The sequence below is a fragment of the Carcharodon carcharias genome, chromosome 9 (genome assembly GCF_017639515.1).
Source record: "Carcharodon carcharias isolate sCarCar2 chromosome 9, sCarCar2.pri, whole genome shotgun sequence".
NCBI classification, from domain to species: Eukaryota; Metazoa; Chordata; class Chondrichthyes; order Lamniformes; family Lamnidae; genus Carcharodon; species Carcharodon carcharias.
In genome coordinates this window covers 131,207,045-131,231,744 of record NC_054475.1, presented here as the reverse complement: position 1 = coordinate 131,231,744, position 24,700 = coordinate 131,207,045, and the positions used below count along the sequence as shown (strand labels likewise).

Here is a 24,700-nt window from a genome sequence, read left to right as displayed (position 1 = left end):
ATTTAAGAAGGAATCACCACTCAATTTTAAGCGTAATTAAAGATAGACAATAAATGCTGGTCTTGTTGTGACGTTTACATTCCCAGAATGAATTTTTTAAAAAGAAATGGAATCGTAGGCATGGATTTTAGTTGGGATGCATGTTCTGTGTGGGGCTGATGTTTCGAGAGTGGGAAGATCAGAACATTTCTTGTGTGTCGGTTTTCTGCCTACAGGCAGCCTGGTTGACAGGTTGGAGGTTCGCTGGGTGGGAAATCTGCAGAACAAGTCAAAGCCAAGGAGAGCAGGTAGGTTTAGTAGGGTATGAGAGAGGTCAAGGTTGGGTACAGGAATGGAGCCCAATTGTGGCCAAGATGTCCCATTCACAGACTGGTCCCAATCACTGGAGTGCTCCTGATCATAGGCAGATTGTTTCTGATGGCCCTTGTGGGGGATCAATCATGGTTGGGAGGTCCATTGGTAGCAGGGGCTGCAGATGATGGTTGGGGGTCAGATGGTGTTTGGAGGGGGCTCTATAGTGAGAGGACAAGATGTGTTGTTGGGCCTGGGAGAAACACTCCTGCTCCTCCTGGCCCACAAGCTCTTCTGTAAAGGTACTTATCTCATGGATTCAGTTCTTCTCACCTCCCTTCACCTGCTAGATTCCAAAGGCCAGGAAACCCACTTGAATTAATGAAAAAATAGAATGACTGTTAAAATGAAGGCATGTGGCCTCATTGTAATATTTAAATAACCAACCCATTTCCCGCAAGTGGATTGGTCACCCCTGCCTACCAGCCCCCCCAGTAAAACTAGAAGAGGGCAGGTTTGAGGTGAGTTGGGTTCCTGTTTTAGATTTTTGGAATTTCAAATCTCTGACCTGACTCCAACCTACCTTTTTTTGGGAGTTAAACTTCAATCCTCAGAGATTATTTACTGCTGGTTAAGCAAAGCCTCGATTTTAAGATTCGCATCCTTGTTATCAAATACCTCCACGGTCTCGCCCCTTCCGATCTTTGTAATCTGCTTGAACCTTCAGGATACCTGCGCTCCTCCAATTCTGGTTTCTTGAACAATCCCAATTTTATTCACTCCACCATTGGTGGCTGCACCTTCAACTCCTAGGTCTAAAGCTCTAGGATTCCCTCCCTAAACCTCTCTTGCCTCCTTTAAATTGCCCCTTTAACCATCCTCTTTGATCCAGCTCTGGGCATCTGCCCTAATATCACCTGATGTGCCTTGGTGTCAAATTTTGATTGATAACATTCCTGTGAGGTGCCTTGGGATATTTAACTACGTTAAAGGTGCTATATAAATACAAGGTTGTATTTGTGGTATTTACCTCTCTTTGTGGCTATTTCCTGAGTTGAATTGCTGAACTTCTCCAGGGACTCCTGCAGGGATTTAGAAACTTTCTGAGGCAGTTTTACCACTGGTTCATCAGAACTATCAGAATAAAGAAAACAATGACAACCCATCAGACAGGCTATTGAAGTGTACAACTGTAATAGGTGAATCAGTGCTATCCAAAGTAATGATTTATAACACTGGGGGATTGGGACACCCCTTCTAAGTCAGTAACAGCATTCTTAGGGCAAGTGTAAAAAAAGATTAGATGCAGAGTAAATCTCTCTCTATCCTGCCTTGTCAAGCACACTCAGGTCAAGTGCAGCAGGGTTAGAAGTAAAACTCATTCTGTGTTGTACTATCATGTGCTCCCAGATTGAGAGTGAAGCCTCCAACGCTGTCCCATCATGCACCTTCAGTTACCAAATGCACCCAGTTTGGATACAGCATAGGTTAGCAATGGAGGAAAACTTTACTCTGTACTATTCCATCAAGCACTTCCAGGTTAGGTCTAGGAACATAAGAACAGGAGTAGGGCATTTAGCCCCTTAAGCCTGTTCTACTATTCAGTGAGATCATGGCTGATCTGCAGCTAACTCCACATACCCGCCTTTGCCCCATATCTCCTAATAATCTTTGGATAACAAAAATCTTTCAATCTCAGATTTAAAATTAATCATCGATGTAGCATCAATTGTCATTTGTGGCTGAGATTTCCAAACTTCTACCAGTGTGTAGAAGTGTTTCCTAATCCCACTTCTGAGAGGTCTGGCTCTAATTTTTAGACTATGCTCCCTAGTCCTAGATTCCCCAAACAGAAATAGGTTCTCTCTATCTACCCTACCTGTTCCCCATAATATCCCTAAAACTTCAATCAAATCACCCCTCAACCTAAATTCCAGAGAATACAAACTGAGTTTGTATAATCTTTCTTTGTAACTTAACCCATGGATGCCATGTATCATTCTGGTAAATCTGCACTGCACACCCTCCAAGACCAATACATCCTTCCTAAGTTGCGGTGCCCAGAACTTCTCACAGTACTCCAGGTATCGCCGAAACAAGGCTTTGTTTTGTTAAAGCATGACTTCTACCCCCTTGTATTCTAGTCCTCTCAATAAAAAGGTCAGCATTCCATTTGCCGTTTTGATTATTTTCTGTATCTGTCTAATACAAATTAAACACAGGATAAAATTCCCTCTGCACTGTCCCAACAAGATGCCTTACTAATCTCAGAAGAATGTTTCCTTTACACCAATGTAACAATTCTGTTTCCCAAATAAGTGCTTTTGAACAACAGAACAAGATAGTCAATCCAGTAGAAATATTTGTCAAATTCACAATGGTGAAATAAGTAGCCAAATCTATCAGTCTGCCCAAATTGAGCCCAAAAATTAATCCTAATCTTTTGGGTGCTGTTGTAATTTTGTTGCCATCTTTGTTGTAATTTTGGCTTTTGAATATGAGAGTCAAGCAGGCTTTAGTTAGATTGTCTCTGTTCTTTGTGCCAACTACTGTGTAAATAGATGCCCATGGTACCTTGGTCTTTCTCTCTTCATTGACTCTGCTGACTTGGGTCCCTTGATGATGTACTCAGTGTCAAACTGTGACTTCAAGTTATCTGTTCGATCCTTGTTACACATCATTTCAGGTTTCAGAGGTTCTGGAGGCTTTACGTTAGAGTGGTGGCCTTTCATGCATCCCTGAGGTACAGCAAGAATACTCAATTAAAACAGTCAATCCAGCATTTCATCACTTCATTTAACTTGCAATCTCTAGATTATTGGTTTGAGGTGTATACCTCCCTTCTCTTTAAAGTCAAGCTGTTACAAAAAGAATGGTCCAGATTTTCGCCATGATGGAAAGGCTCTCCGTCGTGGTGAAAATCCTGGAATTGGCCAAAAATTCTAAGTCCTGTCCCCGAACACAGTGGAGTGGAGTCGGGCAAGGTTCACGCATGTGCATTTTACATAGGCAGCTGGCCACTAAGTCACCAGATGCCTCCACTGAGGTGAGATATTGGTAGGCCAGGAGTGTGAAACCTGGAGTGTGCAGATTAGAACGGGTAAGAGGGGGTCTGAACCTGGTGGATTTGTTTGGATAGTCAGGGTACCCCTTTGGAGAGATGAAGTACCTCTTTGGATATGGCCCCAAGACATATTTGGGAGAGGTAAGGCACCTTATGGGATTGTTAATAGTGAACATGATTATGCACTTTTTACACACAAACTCATTGGAACTGTCAAGCTGTCAAATAATTGCCAAGCTGTCAAGGAACTGTCAAAGCTGTCAAGGAGCTGTTAAAGGATACTAGGTAAATTGGCAATGAGGGGGTTAAGGGAAAAGGGTGGGGGGCACAAGTTGACATAAGTTGGCACTAAGGGCATAGGGGCTATAAAAACCCATGATGTGGGGGACATAAGGAGTATGAGGGTCCATGGGGGTTGGGTAGAGGGGCTGGGTTGGCATGGTGATATGAGGGGCCATGAAGGGTATATGGGGGACATGAAGTGGCATAATTTTGCATGGATGGGATATAGGAAGTGTGTGGAGGGTTAACGGGGTGAGTGGTGAGGACTGAAGGAAGTTTTTTGCTTTATTCTTTTCTAAATTTTATTTCAACAAAATGCTGGTGCACAGAAGCAAACTTTCTGCCCAGCCCGCTTCCGCACCTGGCAGCCTCTGCACTCATTTTGGGGGCAGTGGGCACGACTTCCAATCCAGCCCAACACCGCCATCCCCAGGGAAAAAAAATCTGACCTGCGGGCAGCTATTTTCAAAGGTCAGGGTGACTGAGCCAGGAACTCTCCCATCTCTATGCACATGACCTGGGAGCGAAAACCTGGGCCAATATGTTCATAATTTATCAAAATTGTCATTCAAAATAGATTTTGAAGAATCACTACAGCGAGCAATTGCTTATCCTAATGGGAGAATCCTTAATGAGAAAGCAATCATAAACCATTATCTTAGATCTGTTAACACAAACTGTTTGGCACCAAAACCAATGGCACCTAACCCATCGTTCAGAAAAAGGATACGCGAATTGGTTATCAAAGATCAGAGCGCTACGGAGGAATCAAGCAAATGATCTAACTTAATACCGGGGCGGAATCTTCCCAGATTTGCACAAAATGCGGTCGCGGGCAGGAAAAATGATGTTTTACCCGCCAGCCGGGACGGCGGCTTTTCATGCTGTATCATCCCAATCTCATCACATTCATCACGCATTCCCGGAAAACATGCTGCTTCCACGGCGGGCGGGCTGGCTCTCATTCAGCCGCCAAGCCATCGCCTCGCCACTTCAGTATGCCAGGCGTCATGTTTAAAGTCCAGCCAAGCGCACACCTCTCAGTGCTTCCAGCTCACGACTGCTGCAAAGAAGACCTGGTCCTGAAAGGCAAAAAGACTGCAGCCCCCAGGTTCAATGCAGGCCTTGAGCACCTTTTGGATGCAGTGGGGGCTCGCTGTGATGTCCTCTACCCCAGCTGTGGCCTCAGGATGGGCAGCAACCTCATTAATCCGGCTTGGGAGACAGTGGCAGCAGTGGTCAATGCCAATGCCCTGCAAAAGAGGACTGCCACCCAGTGCCACAATGGGGTGAATGATCTCCTCCTTTCTGCCAGGGTAAGTCACTCTTTTCACCACTCTCAACTCACACACTCACAAACCCATCACACAATCATTGGGCCCACACTCACTGCTCATTCTCAGGTGTTTCTCACGTGACTTAATGGGCTAAAGGGCCTCTTCTGCACTGTGATTCTGTGATTCCAGGGACATCACCATTTACTCCCTCATGCACACCTGGATTGTCCATACCCCATCCTTGGGACCTGGCACCACCCACGCATGTCAGGTATACTTATCATCTGGCCTGGCAGGCGTCCTGCTTACACTCTCCCCAGACAAGCAGGCACACAAGAGAGAGAGGTTACAGACTGGTGGAGGAATGCCTGAAATCAAGGTCCTCACGGACTTTGAAAACAGAGCCATCCAGCTAGCCGGTGAGAATCTGGGCTGTTCCTGTGCTGATGGTGAAGTCAGCACTGCTCTACCAAGTGAGGATCCAGCAGTGCAATATCCATCAGACGACCATGCCATGAGTGATATGTCCTGTTTCACAGGCCATTGCCATGCACTAATTATCTCCCCTTGCTTCCGCAGGCCAATGTGGGAAACAGCTGATGGAGTCCATGACCCAGGGCCTCCAATCAAGTCCCTAAGAAACCCGTGAAGAGGAATCTGGAGGCACCCTCTTTGAAGTCCCGCCACAGTGCTCACCCACACCCTTCATCAGCACAGGGACACACACCTCGGTGGGACATAGCTTTACAGTAGCCTTGGGATCACAATCTGGTGAGCGCATCGCATTGTGTGAATTGCAGCAGGTGGCAGCGGGGATTTCCCAGGTGCTCGGCATGGAGGACATCTGGAAGCTGGAAATCTACTAAGTACGAGTCAGATGATGAGCCTCTGGACTTGGTCATGTCACAGTTTCTGGAGCTGCAAAGGCAAGCTCAGGAACATTATAAAGGGATGTCCGCTGCACTCCTCAGATTGCAAGGCACGATGGAGGAGGCCGTTTGCCTTCAGCCTGAGGTGAAAGTAGCAGCATGCCAATGCAGCAAGGTCAACACTGGTAGGATGGTGGCCGCCATGGAAACCTTGGTCCAGGACATCACTCCTGCACTGCGCGGGTTCAACTCCACCGCGGATGCCATAGTTGGCCTCCAACAATGTGTATGCGAGAGGGGGGTGGGGCAGAAAGTTAAGAAGAATTAGTTGCACAGCCTGGGCAGAGGTGTTAATCACTCGTACATACTGTTCACAACTGTCAATAAACTCCCACGAATGTCTCCCTGTCTATGTTCTGATAACCAGTGTTCAGGTATCACTCAGATGTGACACTTTTTTGCACAAGATATAGGCAGGTGTCTCAGTCCAGGGCCTCTTCCCTGTGTTTTGTGCAGCCTTCAGACTAAAGTGATGGGCCAGCCTCACACTCCTTGGACACATTACTGATGCCTGCACCTCGACAGTGCTGGTCATCACTGCCAGAATATCATGGGCAGGCGTCACAGATTTCCAAAATTCTCTCTGTGTGTTCACAGCACCTTTAAAGTGGGGCTGGACCCCATCTCTTCAGCATCTGTCACCAATGACACTGTGCTCCTGAAGGGGTCAGGTGCTGAAGGCAGACAAAAGATCAGACGCTTTTACAGTTTCATGACTGCATCTCTATGATATGGCCCTGATCACAGAGCACAAGCGAGCTGCCCTCGGCCAGACAGGAGTCAGACATTTTCAGGGGCTATGTGAACATCTATGGAGCGTCCTCATTGCATGTCATCATCGTCCTCCTACAATCGAGTGACTATCAGCGCCTCTACTGCATCTCCATGACAGGAGCATTTTCACAGAGGGTATGTACGTTGCCATAAGCCAGACTGGAATCAAACTTTCACAGATGCAATGTGAGGATCTATGGTGTCTCCTCACTGCATGTTATCATCATCCTTCAAAACCTAGCGGCTATGAGGGCCTCCTGAGCGTGCCTGCCTCATCTGGCCAGTGTGAGGGCCTCAACGCTGTCATCAGCACCTTCGAGGACCTCCTCACCCTCATCCCCATCGATGCCTCCTCATCCGAGGAAACCTCCAGCTCCTCCATCTCCTCCTCAGCCAGCCTCTCTTACCGTTACGGTGGGAGGTTGTAAACGGCCAGCAGACGGCAATGATGTGTGACACCCTCTGTGGACTATATTGCAGGGCTACACCAGATCAGTCTGGGCACCGGAACCTCACTTTCAGCATCTCAATGGTCTGCTTCACCAAGTTGTGAGTTGCAGCATGAGCTTCGTTATACATTCATTCTGCTGCAGTCTGAGGCCACTGCACAGGTGTCATCAGCCACTTCCTTGTCCCAAGGAGCCAGCCCTGCAGCTTCCGTGGACCCTGGAAAGCTTCAGGGATCTGTGACCAACTGAGAATGCAGGAGTTTGGACATTCTCGGGATGTGTGCAGACCTGTAGAATGCATTTGCAGTGGTTGCACATTCAGCGAATGGAATCCCTTGCAGTTGACACAGCTGACCATGTGTTGTGACAGAGATCTGAGCGCCACATGAGTGCAGTTGATGACACCTTACATCTGTGGGAAACATGAGACCTGGGCAAATCCAATCGCTCTTGCATCCTGGCTTTCCTGGTCCTGGGCGAAATGCACAAAGTTGTGAGCCCTTGTGAAGATGGCATCCATGGCCTCATGGATGCTTTTGTGGGTGGGGGCTTGAGATATCCCACAGAAGTAACCTGTGGAGCCCCAAAAGGAGCCACTGGCATAGAAATTGAGCGCTGCGGTTACTTTCACGGCCACTGCCAGTGGATGCCCTCCATGTCCCCAGGACACCAAATCCAGCAGTAGCTGGCAGATCTGACCGATCAGTTCCCTAGACATGTGCAGTCTTTGGCAACACAGGTTCTCAGTCAATTGCTGGAATGAAAGGCTGTGTCTATAGACCCTGGGTCTAGCTAGATGCCGACCAGCGACCGTTTACTGTGGCGTGTGCAGGAGCCCTAGCTGCCCTATCTCCCAGAGGGCGCTGCTCCTCACTCTGCGCAGCCAGTTGCCTAAGTTGCTCTCTTCTCCGTCGTCACCGCTCTCTGTATGCCACGAGGCATGCAGCTAGTTCACTAGGCTCCATGATCCTGATGTACTTGTCCTGCTGGAGGAAAGAGAGAGACACGTTGGTTAGCATGGGTGTACTAAGAACTTGTCTTGGTAAAGTCTGAAGGAGAGTGCTGGCCGCCACTTGGGTGGCCAGAGATTTGTGCGCCACATGGCTGTCAAAACCCCACCCACTTCCACCCCACCGATTTCCGGCAGCTTTGCCCATTGGACTGCATGCTATGCTCTCAGCTCAGGTAGAGACATTCTTCTAACCTGCACTGCAAGGCTGCATTGTTAGCTTGAACCATGAGGGTTACTTGCCCAAACCAGGATGATGACATTGCAAGAGGCTGTGAGTGGCTCTGCCAATGACTGCTCCTTGGCCAGCATTAGCAAGGAGATTATACAATGAGACCAGTAGTCCAATTGTTCTGCAGTCCACTAAAATGCTCATTAATTTGCAGTCTGTGCCCAAGGGGTGAAAAGCTCTGAAGCACTTGGTGGCACTTTGATGCCTCCACGTTGCTTGAGTGGGCAGAGAAGCTGGAGGCCCAACACCAATCATGTCAATGTGGCTGCGCCTGAACTGGCTCATCTGCAGAGAAATGGTCACTTTACACTTTATACAAGGGGCAGAATTTTGCCTTTGGCGGGCGGGCTCGACGGGGGCGCTCGGGAAGTCAACCGCGATCGGCACCGGACCACGATTTCACCCTGGCGGGCCAATTAAGGCCTGCCCAGCATGAAACACGAGCGGCAGTGCTGAGCGCTGCCTAGGGCGAGCATGAACTTTGTGCATGCATGCGAGTGAGTGCTTCATATTCATAATCTCCCTGAGGCACAGAGCTGCCTCAGGGGGATGAAGAGATATGGGAAAAAAAAATTAATTAAAATGTAATGAAACATGTCCCCTCATGTGACTCTGCTATTCATGAAAAATTAAAGTTTTTATTTTATTTTTAGTTGCTTTTGGAAACCTCACCCCGCCCGTAGATGAGGTTTCCAAAAAAATGCAAAGACCGCTTGGCCTTTTTGCCTACCTGCCAACCATTAGGTTGGACGGGCAGCAAAAAGTTTAAGTTAATTGATTACTTAATGACCTTAACAGGCCAGCAGCGTACCCACCGACCAAACTATTGTGCGACTGCACGTTGACTTTGGCACGCTCAGCCAACGTCAACATGCTTCATTTCACGCTCGAGCGGGTCAGATGTGCGCCCGCCCACCGAGCAAAACTATCTGCCCAAATTTTCCCTAATGCATGGCCGCATCCCTTATCCATCCCCCCACCAGCCCACATGTGCTTATGTACTCCCTTCAACCGCAGGGCAGCCCTTGCCACCTCCTCCAGCAACACGCCACAACTGCAAGGCAGCCCTTGCCCCATCCCCCAACACGCCTCAACCGTAGGGCAGCCCTTGCTCCCCCCTCTCAATGCACCTCAACCTTGAAGTCCAACAGGCGATCCGGGCGAGCACTCCATAACATTACTGTGCACTCACCTCAGAGTTCCCCTCAAAGTGCAGCCCGCCAAGTGCATGCCTTTTAAACGCTGTTGTGAAACACATTGGCGTGATTGGGCGGATGATCCAGCATGACGGGCAGGGAATGATTCCTGTGGGCTCGGCTTATAATGCAATGCAGATGTATTACAATGAGGTTCCTGATGTCTGATGGCAGAAAACGCAGCCTGCCATCGGTGGGCAGCGCGGATGATTAAAAACTGGTTTCACCGTGTAGTGAAACTGATTTTTGGCCTTCTCACCATATTGTCTGCTTATGCTATGGAATATGCCTGATGCCAGTAGGTACAGACAATTTCGCCCCAGGTTTCAGCAACTTTAGCATCTCCTTGGCAAGACTGGAAATTTCTTTTAAAAAGTCAGGCTGTTGGCCTAGTTAAACTTCATAAAGGATAAATTTTTCACAGGGATTCTGGATCTAGAAAAGCTTTCATGCAGTGTATGTACAAACATTGTTTTTTTAAGTCCATGGTTTGATTTTGTAACGGTACTTTGGAGATTAAAACCAGGTTAATTTGAATAAATAACCTAGGGTGGGAATTGTGTATTTCATTCAGCCACAGTTTACATTCTCATGGAATAATAGGCCAGGATTTTATGGCCTCGCCCGCCCAGGAGATATTACGGTCCCGCCAAACAGAATGCAGATTTAAATGGTTCGCTGCATTCGCCAGGGGGAGACACACCGTGGCAGGTCCATAAAACCCTGGCCATAGAGTCATTTACAGCACAGAAAGGGTCCATTTGGCCAATCGACTCCACGGTCTCCCCGCGGAGTGATTCAGTCAGTCCCACTCCCCCACTCGATCTCGTAGCCCTGCGGGTTTAGTTCTATGAAGAAACGAGCTGGGATGACAGTAGCCAACTGACTGACTCAAAACTAAGTTGGAATAACATTTCTTGATGGATGCTCCATTAAAGCTAACAAAGCTTGTAGTCTCCTGACAATTGTATTTGGTCTAACATTTTTACATCGATGCAACAGACATCCTTGATTGACAGTCTTGTTTGATTTGAGATAATTTTTTTTGATTCATTTGTTCCTGAAAAACCTTTAAAAATTCCTAGGGGTATATATAATTATATAATATATATATAATATAGTAGGTCAAACATATTTAGGTCACTGCTTCTTGGGTCTATAGACATTATTGACTGGATAAGGGAGGGTGTGGGGAGCCTGCCTCACATTCTTCTTTGTAAACAGAAGTGGACAGATCACCATCCTCAGACCGTCATCTAAAACAATCAAAGGGAGAATATACACAGTTGGATACCAATCTTCTGCATTGGAGTTGCAACATGAATTGCAGCTGCAAGTAGACTACAGGTTTAAAATATATCAGCTCCTTCCAGAAAAAAAAATGGAAAAAAAGTGCATAATTGGGTCAAACTCCAAACCACAGACCACACAATGAAAGATATGTAAAAACTTAAAGGCACTTACCTCTAGGACTGCACTACCCCAATATCTGACTGTCCTTTTCTGCAGTGCCCATTTAAAGTAGGTACTTATTGAGGCTGATACACTCCTGATGAAAAACTTGAAATACGACTAACAGGCACTTTGCATGTATTTAAATAATTTGGGGGCCTTAATGAGGGTATTACATGAAACATGTGCTGACCATTTATGCACAAAACTGGATATTGGTGCAGAATGGTAATTTTTAATGAAGGGGATGAGAAGCAGGCTTAGACTTGCTCTTTCACTTTCCCAACTAGTGCTCTGGGTGCAACCATTCAGTGAATCAGCTCTGTGGTGTAGAGATTCTTACATTCTGAAATACAGACTTTTGTACTGTCACATGTACCACAAACAGACTGAAAGATAGTGTGAAAATAAAATTGGTCTAAACAAAATCTAAATGGGAGCACTTCCTGCTGTCTTTGTTGATACATTATCCAATGCCACACTGAGCCATACAGACCAGAAAGGTACCAGGTTTGGCTCTAGTCTTTGCTGACGTTGCTGATTTCAGCCAGTACAATAGAGGCTCTACAATTGGCCTTAGCACATGAGCCAATGATGGCAAAAATAGATAATTCAGCCAGAGTTCCTACTCCTGTTCATATTCTTGTAACTTCTGCTGGAAAATGTTTGTTTGTGGATTTGGGTGACCTTCATGTAAGGAAAGGTCATATGGGATACACTGAGAGTACAGAGGAGTGCTTGTACCTGGAGAAGCACAACGATGTAAATATAATGATGATGAATGAGGCAGAAATTATGGCCAGAATTTTCCGGCTCTCCTGCGGCGAGTTCCCCCGTGGTTTATGTGGCAGGCCATTCAAACTTCCATTCATTTCTGCAGGACTAGAAGATCCCGCCGGTGGGAAGGGCTGGAAAATCCCACTCAATATCGCCAGATCCACTGTCTTGTTTTCATGAGATTTTGCTTGGCAGAGGCCCAAAAATAGCTCTGGCCACAGCACCCAGGTTCACTAAAATTGGAAGTTATGAGAAGGGATAGGCAGCAAATCAGCAATGTCTGGGGGCACCAAAAATGTTTGCAATCCTGAAGCTTGTCTCAACAGCAAGTGGCCAGTGAGACAAGCAGGCCTTTTCATTGATGTTTTTCTCAACAGCCAGAAGGATGCAAAGTTGACAACCACTGATCCTGCTGTAATCCTTTCCAGCCTGGCACAGAGGTACAGTTTGCCCCTCCATCACTGAGCACAAACCCTACCCAAGGGACATTCTATACCAAGGGAGAGCTTCTAAGTCATTATAATACCATCATAATGAGTTGACTCACAAATCTTTAAGTCCCATTGGGCAGAACCCACTTGAACTCAGAGGTGCAGGGGAGTAAAATTGACTGCTTTAATTCCAATATATATTAATTATCATGACAATCTGACTTTACTTGAGATTCCGTATTACTCAGAACAATGAAGACTACTTACCGGGATTGCCAGAAATTCTGAAAAGTCAGTTGTCCTTTTTTTGCAGCAGGACCATCCCTAAATGAAACAGGGAATTATTATAGTCATTCTGTTTTTCTTCCACTTACCCAAACTGACAAGTGTCAGGGTTGCAGGTCTGACTGCTACGGTGGTGTAATGCTACCAGAGCGCACTGGAGCGCCACTCCGGCACCTTCTTTTTAAAGCAAACTTGTCCAACTCAATGTGGCCCGCCAAACTTGTTGGACATTCAGGTAACATATATATGAAAAATGCTGTAAAGCTGCTCAGCCAATCACAGGCTGGTGCGTCCCTGCATTTGCTGCTGATCAGCAAAGAGCGGGAAGGTAAGTTTTGGAGGTAAACTCCAAGGCCCGGAACGCGAGGCAGCTGGAGCAGCAGGGCCCAGTGGAGCCCAAGCAGAGCGTGAGGCAGTTGGAGCACAGGGCCCAGTGGAGCCCAAGCGGAGAGTGAGGCAGTTGGAGCACAGGGCCCAGTGGAGCCCAAGTGGTGTGTGAGGCAGCTGGAGCACAGGGCCCAGTGGAGCGTGAGGCAGCTGGAGCACAGGGCTCAGTGGAGTGTGAGGCAGCTGGAGCACAGGGCCCAGTGGAGCGTGAGGCAGCTGGAGCACAGGGCTCAGTGGAGCCCAAATGGAGCGTGAGGCAGCTGGAGCACAGGGCCTAGGGGAATCCGAGCGGAATGTGAGGCAGCTGGAGCGGCAGGGCCCAGTGACACTGGTGGGATGTTGTAGAGTTAGGAGCTACACATTTGTAATGTTTCATTTTGTGAATAAATTTATAACTGAGTAAAGACTGGTCTCTTCACTGGAGCAGCATCAGGAGTTTAATAAATATATTTCAAAAACACTTCATTGCCTATAAAGCTCTTTGAGGCATCTGGTGGTCATGAAAAGTGCTATATAAATTCAAGTTTTTCTTTTTTCCTAATGCCACAGAGTAAAATATCTTGTCAATACTCGCTGTTTAGGTTCCCATATGGAAAATGATCACTTTGGAGGTGGCCAGAACCCATGAAAGTGTGCTTCATTAAATTCAAGAGAGGAAGCAGGGAAAAATCTGGTGAAAAAATTGTGTAACTGGAATGTTTTATATTTAGATTAGGAAATGTGTGATTTAATTTGAATATGCTCTGGCACCAAATACCTATGAAGCCTGAAGTATGGATCACTGGAAACATATAGTAGGGAGTTCACCCTGGTTACGTTATTTTATTTAGCTCTCGGAGCGCATTCTCTGATTTTAGTCCCAGTAACAAATGGGTGGCTGAGTTTATCATTAGCTGTTAGAATTCATTAGAGACACTTCTCAGTAGACCCAATTAACTCCTTTCTAATTAGGGCTCATGTTTTAACTCAGAGTAGTGGGGCATAGTTTCGTAACTGCAAACTCTTGCCTGCATACTCTCTGTATCACCCACTTTGTAGCATTGAGAGAGAAGCCATGTGTCACACAAGTGTTGGAGGATCAGACTGTATGTTACTTTCATCCTCAGAGGTTGGCTTTCAAGAGACTGATACTAGCAATGTGACATGGCATGAAAGGTTAAAGATGGGGAAAATTTTGAGGGTGAGTAATGAAGCAAGCCACTAAGTCATCACTGCATTCAGCTCACACTCATTTTGATGCAATTCAATTTAGTCTGCTTAGCAGGATTTAATTATATCTGGAAATAGATTTTGAACCTACCTTGAGTGCATCATGGAAGATGGGAACGCCTGAATGGTAACAGCAAGCATCTGTTGGAGAAAGAGTCAAAAGCTTATATTCAACATATTAAAATAAAAGTGTGAAAGGGAGGAACTGTTTAAAATTGTGCAAGATTTCCTGACAGATGGCATCAGGAGATCTGCTTGGTTATATTCTTTATCCCATTGTTCCCCTATCAGTATACACTAATCAAAATACACTAAACTATCTCTTACTCTACCTCATTCTCACCTAGCACCTGGAACATTTTTTTCAGTTGTTCATGGGATGTGGGCATCGCTGGCTAGGCCAGCATGTATTGCCCATCCCTAATTGCCCTTAAGAAAGTGGTTGTGAACTGCCTTCTTGAACTGCTGCATTCTACGTGGTGTAGGTACGCCCATAGTGCTGTTAGGGAGGGAGTTCCAAGATTCTGAACCAGCAGCAGTGAAGGAATGATGATATATTTCCAATTCAGGATGGTGCGTGGCTTGGAAGGGAACTTGCAGGTGGTGGTGTTCCCATCCATCTCCTGCCCTTTTCCTTCTTTATGGTAGAGGTCGCGAGTTTGGAAGATGCTGTTAAAGTAGCCTGGTGAGTTGCTGCAATGCATCTTTTCTCCTTACTTCTCACAGTTTTCCACTTCCTCCTTCAGTCTACAGGCTCTGTCCCAAAGCTTGACTAACTAACATTTTCAATTTACCACATCTTCTCATCTATTCTTCCAAACTCAATGATGCCTACCTGTTGGGCATTGGCCCATCAAATAGATTTCTCCATTTAAATAAATAAATGCTGGGAAAACAAAATGTGGCAATGTAAAACAGTACTGCATTACAATGTGGGAATTAAGATCAGTGTTGAATATATCATGCATTCTGGTTTCCAGCCATTTACAATCTCAGTCCACTCACTTTGAATGTGGATTCAAGGCTGGGAAAATGTTGACTTTAACCAGGCTGGAGATGGATTTGAATAACCTAGGTTCCTCAATTGCCTAAGGGAAGGCTGAGGAAACTTCACAAATAAAGTAATTGTGAGTGTATTGAAGTATGATACCAACATTTTTTGACAGCACCTAAGTAGTAGTGGTGGCGGTGGGGACGGGTGGCGGTGGGGAGGGGGGTTCAAGGAAAGGGGCAGTTGGTGTGGGGGTAGGGGCAGGGTTTGATAAACTGAGCGGAAAACTGTTAGAACCTTTAATGGGAATGGGCAGGCAGGTGGAAGACGCAATTTAAGGCAAAGGTTAAGCATTTCAGAAGGAAATACAAAGTCTCAGAGCACACAGTCAATGAAAAGGCACTGAAGGTTGTGGACAGAATGTTCAATAGCATGTAGATAAAAGCTATAAAAAACAGTAGCATTATAAACAAGGACTTAGCATACAATAGCAAAGTAATGATATACATCTACAAGTTACTAGTTAAATTAAAAATAAATAGTATACAGTGCAAATTACCAGGATGATGCCAGCAATGCGATACTAGAATTAAAAGATGCCACTAGAAGCAGTGGAGCTGATAAGTCAAGAGGAGATTTAATAAAAGCTTTTAGAATAATGAAGGCTTTTGAAAAGATGAACAGGGGCTGTGTTTCCCCTAGCTGGGGAGTCTGTGATATGGAATCTGTGGTTAAAGGTTATGAATTTCAATCGTCATTAAATTAATTGAGACAGGCTAGCAGAAATGTAATTACGCAGAAAGTTGTTGACGTATGGAATATGTTGCCTGACGGAGCAGTTCAGGTAGAGGCCATCAAATCTTTCAAGGTGAAAATGGCTAAGCATTTGAAGCAGCTGTGGAAAAGGACAGAGCAGAGGGAATAGTTTTAGCAATCAGCTAAGGACACTATAGAAATGGGTCAAATATCCTCATATGTTGTAAACTTATCTAGGTTTCACGGAGTGCTACAATAGAGGACAATGCCTTTACTGCCGAGCTATTGGGCCAGACTGGTAATCCAATCAAACAGCGTCACCTTCGGAGGGGAGGGTTAGTGGGGATGAAGATGTGCCTCTGTAAGTGATATCAAATAGGAATAGGAGGGTGACGAACATGGAATATGATGCTGTTAGGATATACTGTCCACAGAGGAATGAAGGCAGTCCTTTCACCAGCACGGCGAGCAGCGGAGAAAGCTTGAACAGAAATGTTCCAAGCACTGTCCTGCTTAACAAGCTTTCTTAACCGGCCTAAAAAAAAATGAAGGTTATTGACAAAGTTGAACAACAAAAGTAAATTATCTCGCGCCCGCGGACACCAGCTAACTCTCTGACGGCGAGAGAGACAGTTTGATTAAACTGAAGATCTTTAGAAAGTTTGTGACTCACCCTCTCTGTTGCTGTGGGGTTCGAAGTGCAGCCCGCAGCCTCGGTTATAACAAAGCTCCGACATCGCGGCACTTTCACTTTGCGTGTGCTTCCCGGGATTAGCAAGCGAGATGCTGTCCTCTGAAGCTTAAGTAGATGTGAGATCTCGATATTCCAGAAATATCTTCTGCCGTCTGGAAGAAATTCCCCAGTGCACAGGAAAATGGAGTCCGGTTGTGCATTGCCCAAAGATAGTCACAACATATGCTCCTATCCGTCACGGATCCGGAGCGGCAGGAGCCGGGCTGACAACTTCCATCCTGGGGGAGGAGCGTAGACAAGACGACAAACAAAAGATAAAATGAAACCTTATTCTGAGCTAACGTTAGGGCAGAAGCTAAATTTTGATATTCCTTGTAACCGGTCCACAGACGGAAATGCTCTAATTCCCCAGGAAATTTCATAGAATCGTTACAGTACAGAAGGAGGCCATCCGTCTGTCGTGTCTGTCTGTGCTGACCCTCTGAAGGAACAATTCACCTGGTGCCATTCCCTGCCTTTTCCCGGTAGCCATGCATGTTTTCCCTTTTCAGATAATAATCCAATTCCCTTTTGAAAGCCTTAATTAATCTTGCCTCCATCACTGTCCCTGACAGTGCATTCCAGATCCTAAACACCGCATTGCATGCCAGTTACCTTAAATCTGTAAGATAAAAGCAAAAAACTGCAGATGCTGGAAATCCAAAACAAAAATACCCGGAAAAACTCAGCAGGCCTGACAGCATCTGCAGAGAGGAACACAGTTAACATTTCGAGTCAGTATTACTCTTCAACAGAACTGAGGAAAAATAGAAGAGGTGAAATATAAAAATATAAGCTGGTTTGGGGTTTGGGGCGTGGGGGGTAGTGGTGGGACAAGTAGAGTTAGGTAGAGGGCCAGTGATAGGTGGAGATAACCAAAAGATGTCTTAGAAAAAAGGACAAAGAGGTGGTGATATTATCTTAGGAATATGATAATGAAAGTACAGATAGCCCTAGTGGGGGTGGGGTGGGTGGAAGGGATCGAAATAGGCTAAAAGGCAAAGATAAAACAATGGATGGAAATATATTTAAAAATAATGGAAATAGGTGGGAAAAGAAAAATCTATATAAATTATTGGGAAAAAAGGGGGATCAGAAAGGGGGTGGGGATGGAGGAGAGATTTCATGATCTAAAATTGTTGAACTCAATATTCAGTCCGGAAGGCTGTAAAGTGTCTAGTCGGAAGATGAGGTGCTGTTCTTCCAGTTTGCGTTGAGCTTCACTGGAACAATGCAGCAGGCCAAGGACGGACATGTGGACATGAGAGCAGGGTGGAGTGTTGAAATGACAAGCGACAGGGAGGTTTGGGTCATGCTTGCGGACAGACTGAAGGTGTTCCGCAAAGCGGTCACCCAGTCTGCGTTTGGTCTCTCCAATGTAGAGGAAACCGCATTGGGAGCAGCAAATGCAGTAGACTAAATTGAGGGAAGTGCAAGTGAAATGTTGCTTCACTTGAAAGGAGTGTTTGGGCTCTGGGACGGTGAGAAGAGGGTAAGTAAAGGAGCAGGTGTTGCACCTTCTGCGGTTGCATGGGAAGGCTCCGTGGGAGGGGGTTGAAGGTAGGGGGTGATGGAGGAGTGGACCAGGGTGTCCCGGAGGGAACGATCCCTGTGGAATGCCGCTGGGGGGGGGGAGGTAAAGGCATCCGCCCTCACACCTTTCTCTCCCTCCCAGAACCATGATAGGGTCCCCCTTGTCCTCACTTATCACCCCACCAGCCTCCGCATTCAAAGGATCATCCTCTGCCATTTCTGCCAACTCCAGCATGATACACCACCAAACACATCTTAACTTCACCCCCCCGGCGGCATTCCACAGGGATTGTTCCCTCCGGGATACCCTGGTCCACTCCTCCATCACCCCCTACACCTCAACCCCCTCCCACTTGAAAAGTTTGGCTAGGGGCGTGTCAAGTTCAGGAGCACAAATCTTCAGTACTATTGCTGGAATATTGTCAGGGCCCATAGCCTTTGCACTATCCAGTGCTTTCAGCCATTTCTTGATATCGTGTAGTGAATCGAAATGGCTGAAGACTGGCATCTGTGATGCTGGGACCTCTGGAGGAGACTGAGATGGATCATCCACTCGGCACTTCTGGCTAAAGGTAGTTGTGAATGCTTCAGCCTTATCCTTTGCATTGATGTGCTGGGCTCCTCCATCATTGAGGATGGGGATATTTTTGGAGCCTCCACTATTAATTGTCTACCACCATTCACAACTGGATGTGGCAGGACTGCAGAGCTTAGATCTGATCCTTTGGTTGTGGGATCACTTAGCTTTGTCTATTACATACTGCTTATGCTGTTTAGCACACAAGTAGTCCTGTGTTATAGCTTCACTGGGCTGACACCTCATTTTTAGGTATACCTGGTGCTGCTCCTGGCATGCTGAGCTGCACTCTTCATTGAACCAGGGTTGATCCCCTGGCTTGATGGTAATGGTAGAGTGGGGGATATGCTGGGCCATGAGGTTACAGATTGTGTTTGACTACAATTCTGCTGCTGCTGATGGCCCATAGCGCCTCATGGATGCCCAGTCTTGAGCTGCTAGATCTGTTTGAAATCTATCCCATTTAGCACAGTGGTAGTGCCACACAACACGATGGAGGGTATCCTCAATGATAAGGCGGGACTTTGTCTCCACAATGACTGTGCGTTGGTCACTCCTACTGATACTGTCATGGACAGATGCATCTGCAGCAGGCAGGTTAGTGAGGATGAGGTCAAGTATGTTTTTCCCTCTTGTTGATTCCCTCACCACCTGCCACAGACCCAGTCTAGCAGCTATGTCATTTAGGACTCGGCCAGTTCGATCAGAAGTGGTACTACCGAGCCACTGTTGGTGATGGACATTGAAGTCTCCCACCCAGGGTACATCCTGTGCTCTTTCCACGCTCTGTGCTTCCTCCAAGTGATGTTCATCAGCTGAGAGAGGGCGGTAGGTGGTAATCAGCAGGAAGGGTCCTTGCCCATGTTTGACCTGATGCCATGAAACTTCATGGGGTTCGGTGTTGATGTTGAGGACTCCCAGGGCAACTCCTTCCTGACTGCATAGCACTGTGCCGCCAGCTCTGCTGTGTCTGTCCTGCCAGTTGGACAGGACGTACCCAGGGATGGTGATAGTGGAGTCTGGGACATTATCTGTATTCCGTGAGGATGACTGTATTAGGTTGTTGCTTGACTAGTCTGTGAGACAGCTCTCCCAATTTTGTCACTAGCTCCCAGATGTTTGTAAGGAGGACTTTGCAGGATCGACAGGGCTGCAATTGCCATTGTCATTGCCGGTGCCTCGGTCAATGCTGGATGGTCCGTCCGGTTTCATTCCATTTTTGTGATTTAGTTTGTTATAACTGAGTGGCTTGCTAGGCCATCTAAGTGGGCATTTAAGAGTCAACCACATTGCTGTGCGTCTGGAGTCACGTGTAGGCAGATCAGGTAAGGCCAACAGATTTCCTACTCCTAAAGGGAACCAGATGGGTTTTTACAACAATCGATTCATGGTCATCATTAGACTTTTAATTCCAGATTTTTATTGAATTCAAATTCCACCATCTGGCAGGCCAATTAAGGCCCGCGCAGTGTGAAACGTGGCTCTTCACTGGCCGGCAAACGGCAGGCAAGGCCGGGGCCTGTTGGCTGCCTGGTCCAATGGCGACCCAGTGGCCAGTTCAAATCGGCACAGTCAGGCCCTGGAAGGCTGCTGGCTACGGGGACAACTCCGGTGTTGTGAGCAGGCGAGTAGAAATTATGGAAAGTAATGCGGCTGCAGACGCCAGGCGGGAGGGCAGGTCGATTGGGCACTCGGCCCCGGTTTTCTGATGAGTGCCTTGCTGTCTTCCTAGAGGAGGTGGCTGCCAGGAGGGTCACCCTTGTCCCCAGGGATGGAAGGAGGAGGAAACCGCACCTAACAAAAAGAGCTTGAGAGGAGGTGACAGTGTTGGTCAGCAGCCAGGATGTAGTGCGGCGCACCTGGGTCCAGTGCAGCAAGAGGTTTAACGACTTGTTAGGCTCAGGAAGGATGAGCCCCGTGTTGGCATGGATCAGCTTGTTGAAATGTTAAGGTCTGGCCGTCCTCCCATGGAGCTCAGGGGTGTTAGAGTCTAATTCCAACTGTCAATGACACCAAAGCTGGCCAAGGGGGTGAGCCCTTGTTGCTTGGACTGAGTGCCTTAAGGCTTGAGGGCCACGACTCAGGTGTGCCTGCAAAATGTCTGTCAGAGGGAGGCAATGGTGTAGTGGTGCTGTCGCTGGACTAATAATCTAGAGATCCAGAGTAATGTTCTGGGGACCTGGGTTTGAATCCCGCCACAGCAGATGGTGGAATTTCAATTTAATAAAAATCTGGAATTAAAAGCCGAATGATGACCATGAAACCATTGTCGATTGTTGTAAAAAACCCATTTGGTTCACTAATGTCCTTTAAGGAAGGAAACCTGCTGTCCTTACCTGGTCTGGCCTACATGTGACTCCAGACCCACAGCAATGTGATTGGCTCTTAATGGCCCTGAAAAAAAAGGGCAATTAGAGATGGGTAATAAATGCTGGCCTATGAATGAAAAAAAAGGCGGGGCTGGCCAGGCCTCAATGGTGCTGCAGGTAAAGCGGGGGGTCATCTATGCTCTTCTGTCCTTTCAAGAGAAGACTGCCCACAACAACATTAGAGAGTCGCAGACTGGTGGAGGCCCTGCTAACCTCCTAATCCTGTCCAAATACGAGCAGGATGCCTTGGACCTGGAGAGGCGCCGTGCACCTCGGCCAACCGGCCGTGGAGATGCTGGGGTGTCAGATAAAGGTAAGAGTGCAGTGCACAGAGATGAGAGTTTCAGATGGTGCAAACATTCTTGTGTAGTCTCATCATTGATGGGAGCCTTGAAATTGCATTCCCCATTGATTGTTGAAGGACGATGGCACCATGATGCCGATCTCCATGGTTTCACCAGGGTGCCTGGCATGCACAGTGACAGTGTGATGACTTTAACTAATGACATGTCCTTGTTCTCCCTTAGGTTTGCCACCACACACCCAATCGCAGGACCCCGAAGACCCACCCCTGACACTAGAGGCCCACCAGGCTTCAGCTGTACCTGCGTCACACCTGCTTTCTGAACCAGGCACCAGCGCAGATACCAGCGTCTCAGTAGATGTTAGATCTTCGGCTAGAATGTCGGTGCATAGTGATGAGGACACTTCACACTCGCTTGAGGTGCAGGTGGAGGCAGAGAGTGCCCAGGGCGCCGGCAGTCAGAGGACTTCTGGAGACCAGGACAATGCTGAGTCAAAGGCAGATAATGAGCCACTGGAGTTGTCCATTAGATCCTGCGAGATGTCCGAGAGGATCTGGTGTGGATATGAGTGCCATGGTCTTCATTATGGAGGTGTCCACATGGAGCATAAGCACTGCGGTGACCCTCATGGCCAAGCGCACTGCCTCCTCCATGGAGAGAGTGGCGAATATCATGGAGAGGCAGCTCAAGGAACAGAATCAGGGGTTCTTGGGTTGCGCTCGGACCTGCAAGACCTCACACAGGCACTGAGCTCAGGTGATCAGTGTCCATGTGGGAGATGGATGTGACACCCAGTAACCCAGCTAAGAACATAAGAAATAGGAATTGGACTAGACCATTCAGTCCCTCGAGCCTGCTCCGCCTTTCAATAAGATCATAGCTGATCTTGTGCTTCAATTTCCACATTCCCATCTAACCCTGATAACCTTTGATTCCCTAGGTGATTATCTAGCTAGGTGCCTGTCCATCAATGGTGAGCAGGGAGGCCTGGAGCGACCTCATGTTGGCATATGAGCTGCTAGTCATTTCTGCGGGCTCTTCTCAGGGCGCTCTGTTTGACGGCAGCAGCTCCTCCGCCCCCCTGCCAGTGACCATGGCATCTGATGAGGCTGCGGTGACTGGGGAGATGCCAGCTGTTGCACTGGCCACTCCCTCCCAGGTGGGACAGCATAGGTTCTACTAGCTTGAGGACAACCGCCAAGGTCATCAAGACCAACAAGACACCAGAGTCAGCAGGCTGCCTCCAACGCCGGTGCTAGTGAGGTGGGGGCACCAAGGCATAATACTTGCAAATGTAAGTTTATGGCACCATGAGCACAAGAGGGACTAGTCACGGGTGATCTTTTGTTCTGCAATGATTTGTTTATTTTAATTGGTCTGCTGTTGAAGACCAGAGAAGGTTTTGTTAATTTGTTATGAGTGTCAACATGAGATCAATTTTGTTTTGTTGTAATGGCTCGAGTATGCTTCACCTTTTTTATTTAATGTGGTGCAAGGTACGCAAGTATGTAACACTGGATGTGGGTGGCTCAAAACTTCATTGCACAGGCACTGAGTGGACTCTAGGTGCAAATGAAAGGGTTCTTTCAGACATCTGGGATGGAGGCCGCAGCCCTGGCGTGAGGTTGAAGCTGATCTGTGGCAGCCTAGCCGAAGGAGGGTTGAATCAAAGTGTCCCTGGTGTCTCTGCCTCCACGCCGTCAGCGTTCTCCTCATCGTGCTCCTCTTCTGACTCACTACTGGACTCATCTGTGGCCTGTGCTGCTGCTCTTCTTCCTCCATTGGGTCTCCCCTTACCAGTGCCAGATTGTGGATAGCATAGCATGTAACCAATATCAGTGACACCTGCTCTGGGGGATATTGTAGTGCACCCCCTGAACGGTCTAGGCATTGGAAGCGAATCTTGAGATGACCTATGGTCCTCTCTATCACCGCCCTTGTGGAGGCTTGACTTGTAACGCTTCTCTGCCTCTGTTCTTGGGTGACAGAGAGGCGTCATGAGCCACCTTTTCAACAGATAGCCCATGTCACCCAGCAGCCATCCATCCAGTTGGGCTGGAGCACTGAAGAGCCTCGGCACCTGGGAGTGTCTGAGGATGTAAGTTTCATGTGAGCTGCCAGGGTACCTTGCACAGACTCGCAGAATCTGCATCCTGTGGTCACACACTATCTGCACATTCATGGAGTGGAATTCCTTCCTATTGATGAAGGCACATTGGTGCCTTGATGGCCACTTGTGTGCAGTCGATTGCACCCTAGGTGCAGGGGAACCCAGCAATCGCTTCAAACCTCTGGCTCGCTCTGTCTGGCTGGCCTCATTTGTACGGTAAGGAATAAAGGTCAGTATTCACCTGAACAAATCTTTTGTCACCAGCTTGGTACAACTATGGACAGCTGATTGGGTGACTCCACAAAGATCCCCCACTGACCCCTGGAAAAAGCCAGAAGCATAGAATGAAGGCTGCTGTGACCTTCAGAGCCACAGGCATGAGGTGACCTCACACACAGTTGGAGCTGATATCAGGCCCAATCATCTGACAAATGGAGGTCACTGTCTCCCTTGAGCCTCCTTCGGCGTTGCACCCCAGACATATTGAGGTGGCTGCATCGGTGCCTGTAAACCCTGGTAGCAGGGTAGTGGCATCTTCTGCAGCTCCTTCATTCTTGGACTTGCTGCTGGCCCTGTGCCCCTTGTGCCTGCACCTCTCCTCCCAGTGGTCCCTCCCCTGGAAGCTGCATTGGGACACCTGACCTCCTTTTCCTTCTGCCCCTCTCTTCCGCCTCAGAGGAAGACCACAATCCTGTGGAGACCACTATCTCCATTACCAGGGTAACAGAAGGCTGTCTGATACCTGGGAGGGTCCACAAGGTCTGAATCCTCTGGGGGCCTTTGGAGACACCAATAATCCTGAAATGAAGCCTGGAAATGCTAACAATGAAGCCCCGAACAGAGATGAAGCTACCAATAAGTCACCAGCAGCAAACTATCTACCAAACTCCTCAATACTCACACTAGCAAGGCTGGTGATCCTTTTTATCCTGCCCTTGGATGAGGTTTTTGAAATTGTGGGCTGCCCACCTGCCCATTTTGCCCATGCGACGAGCACAAAATCATACGGCATTTGGATTTTTAATGGCCTTAGGTGGCCTGTTAATTAATGTTGGGCGCAGCTCTGGTACCCGTTCATGCCCGCTGACTGAAATATCGCCTGAGTGTGCAATAACGTCTGTGAGTGCTCACCTGACGTCGTCACAAGCTATTTTACGTCCAGTCAGGTCAGGTGCACGCCCACCTGTGACACATTAAATTCTGTCCTATATATCAGAAGAAACTGTAGGATGAAGGGTAAGTGGGCTGTGGGAATGTTGTTTAGGTAGGAACATACCATCAC

The 24,700-nt window shown here is 47.5% G+C and overlaps 1 protein-coding gene across 1 annotated transcript in view; it reads right to left on the bottom strand.

Annotated features, from left to right (window-relative positions):
- The window catches only part of LOC121281874 (cysteine and histidine-rich domain-containing protein 1-like), a 38,720-nt gene extending 21,936 nt beyond the window's left edge, over window positions 1–16,784 (bottom strand). The window contains exons 1-5 of the mRNA XM_041194971.1: window positions 16,465–16,784; window positions 14,136–14,185; window positions 12,431–12,487; window positions 2,866–3,029; window positions 1,322–1,425 (exon numbers count right to left, since the gene is read on the bottom strand). Of these exons, the coding sequence (XP_041050905.1) occupies window positions 1,322–1,425; window positions 2,866–3,029; window positions 12,431–12,487; window positions 14,136–14,185; window positions 16,465–16,528 (439 nt within the window). The 5' untranslated portion in view covers window positions 16,529–16,784. The remainder of the gene's footprint in view (window positions 1–1,321; window positions 1,426–2,865; window positions 3,030–12,430; window positions 12,488–14,135; window positions 14,186–16,464) is intronic.
- Window positions 16,785–24,700: the final 7,916 nt, after the last annotated feature.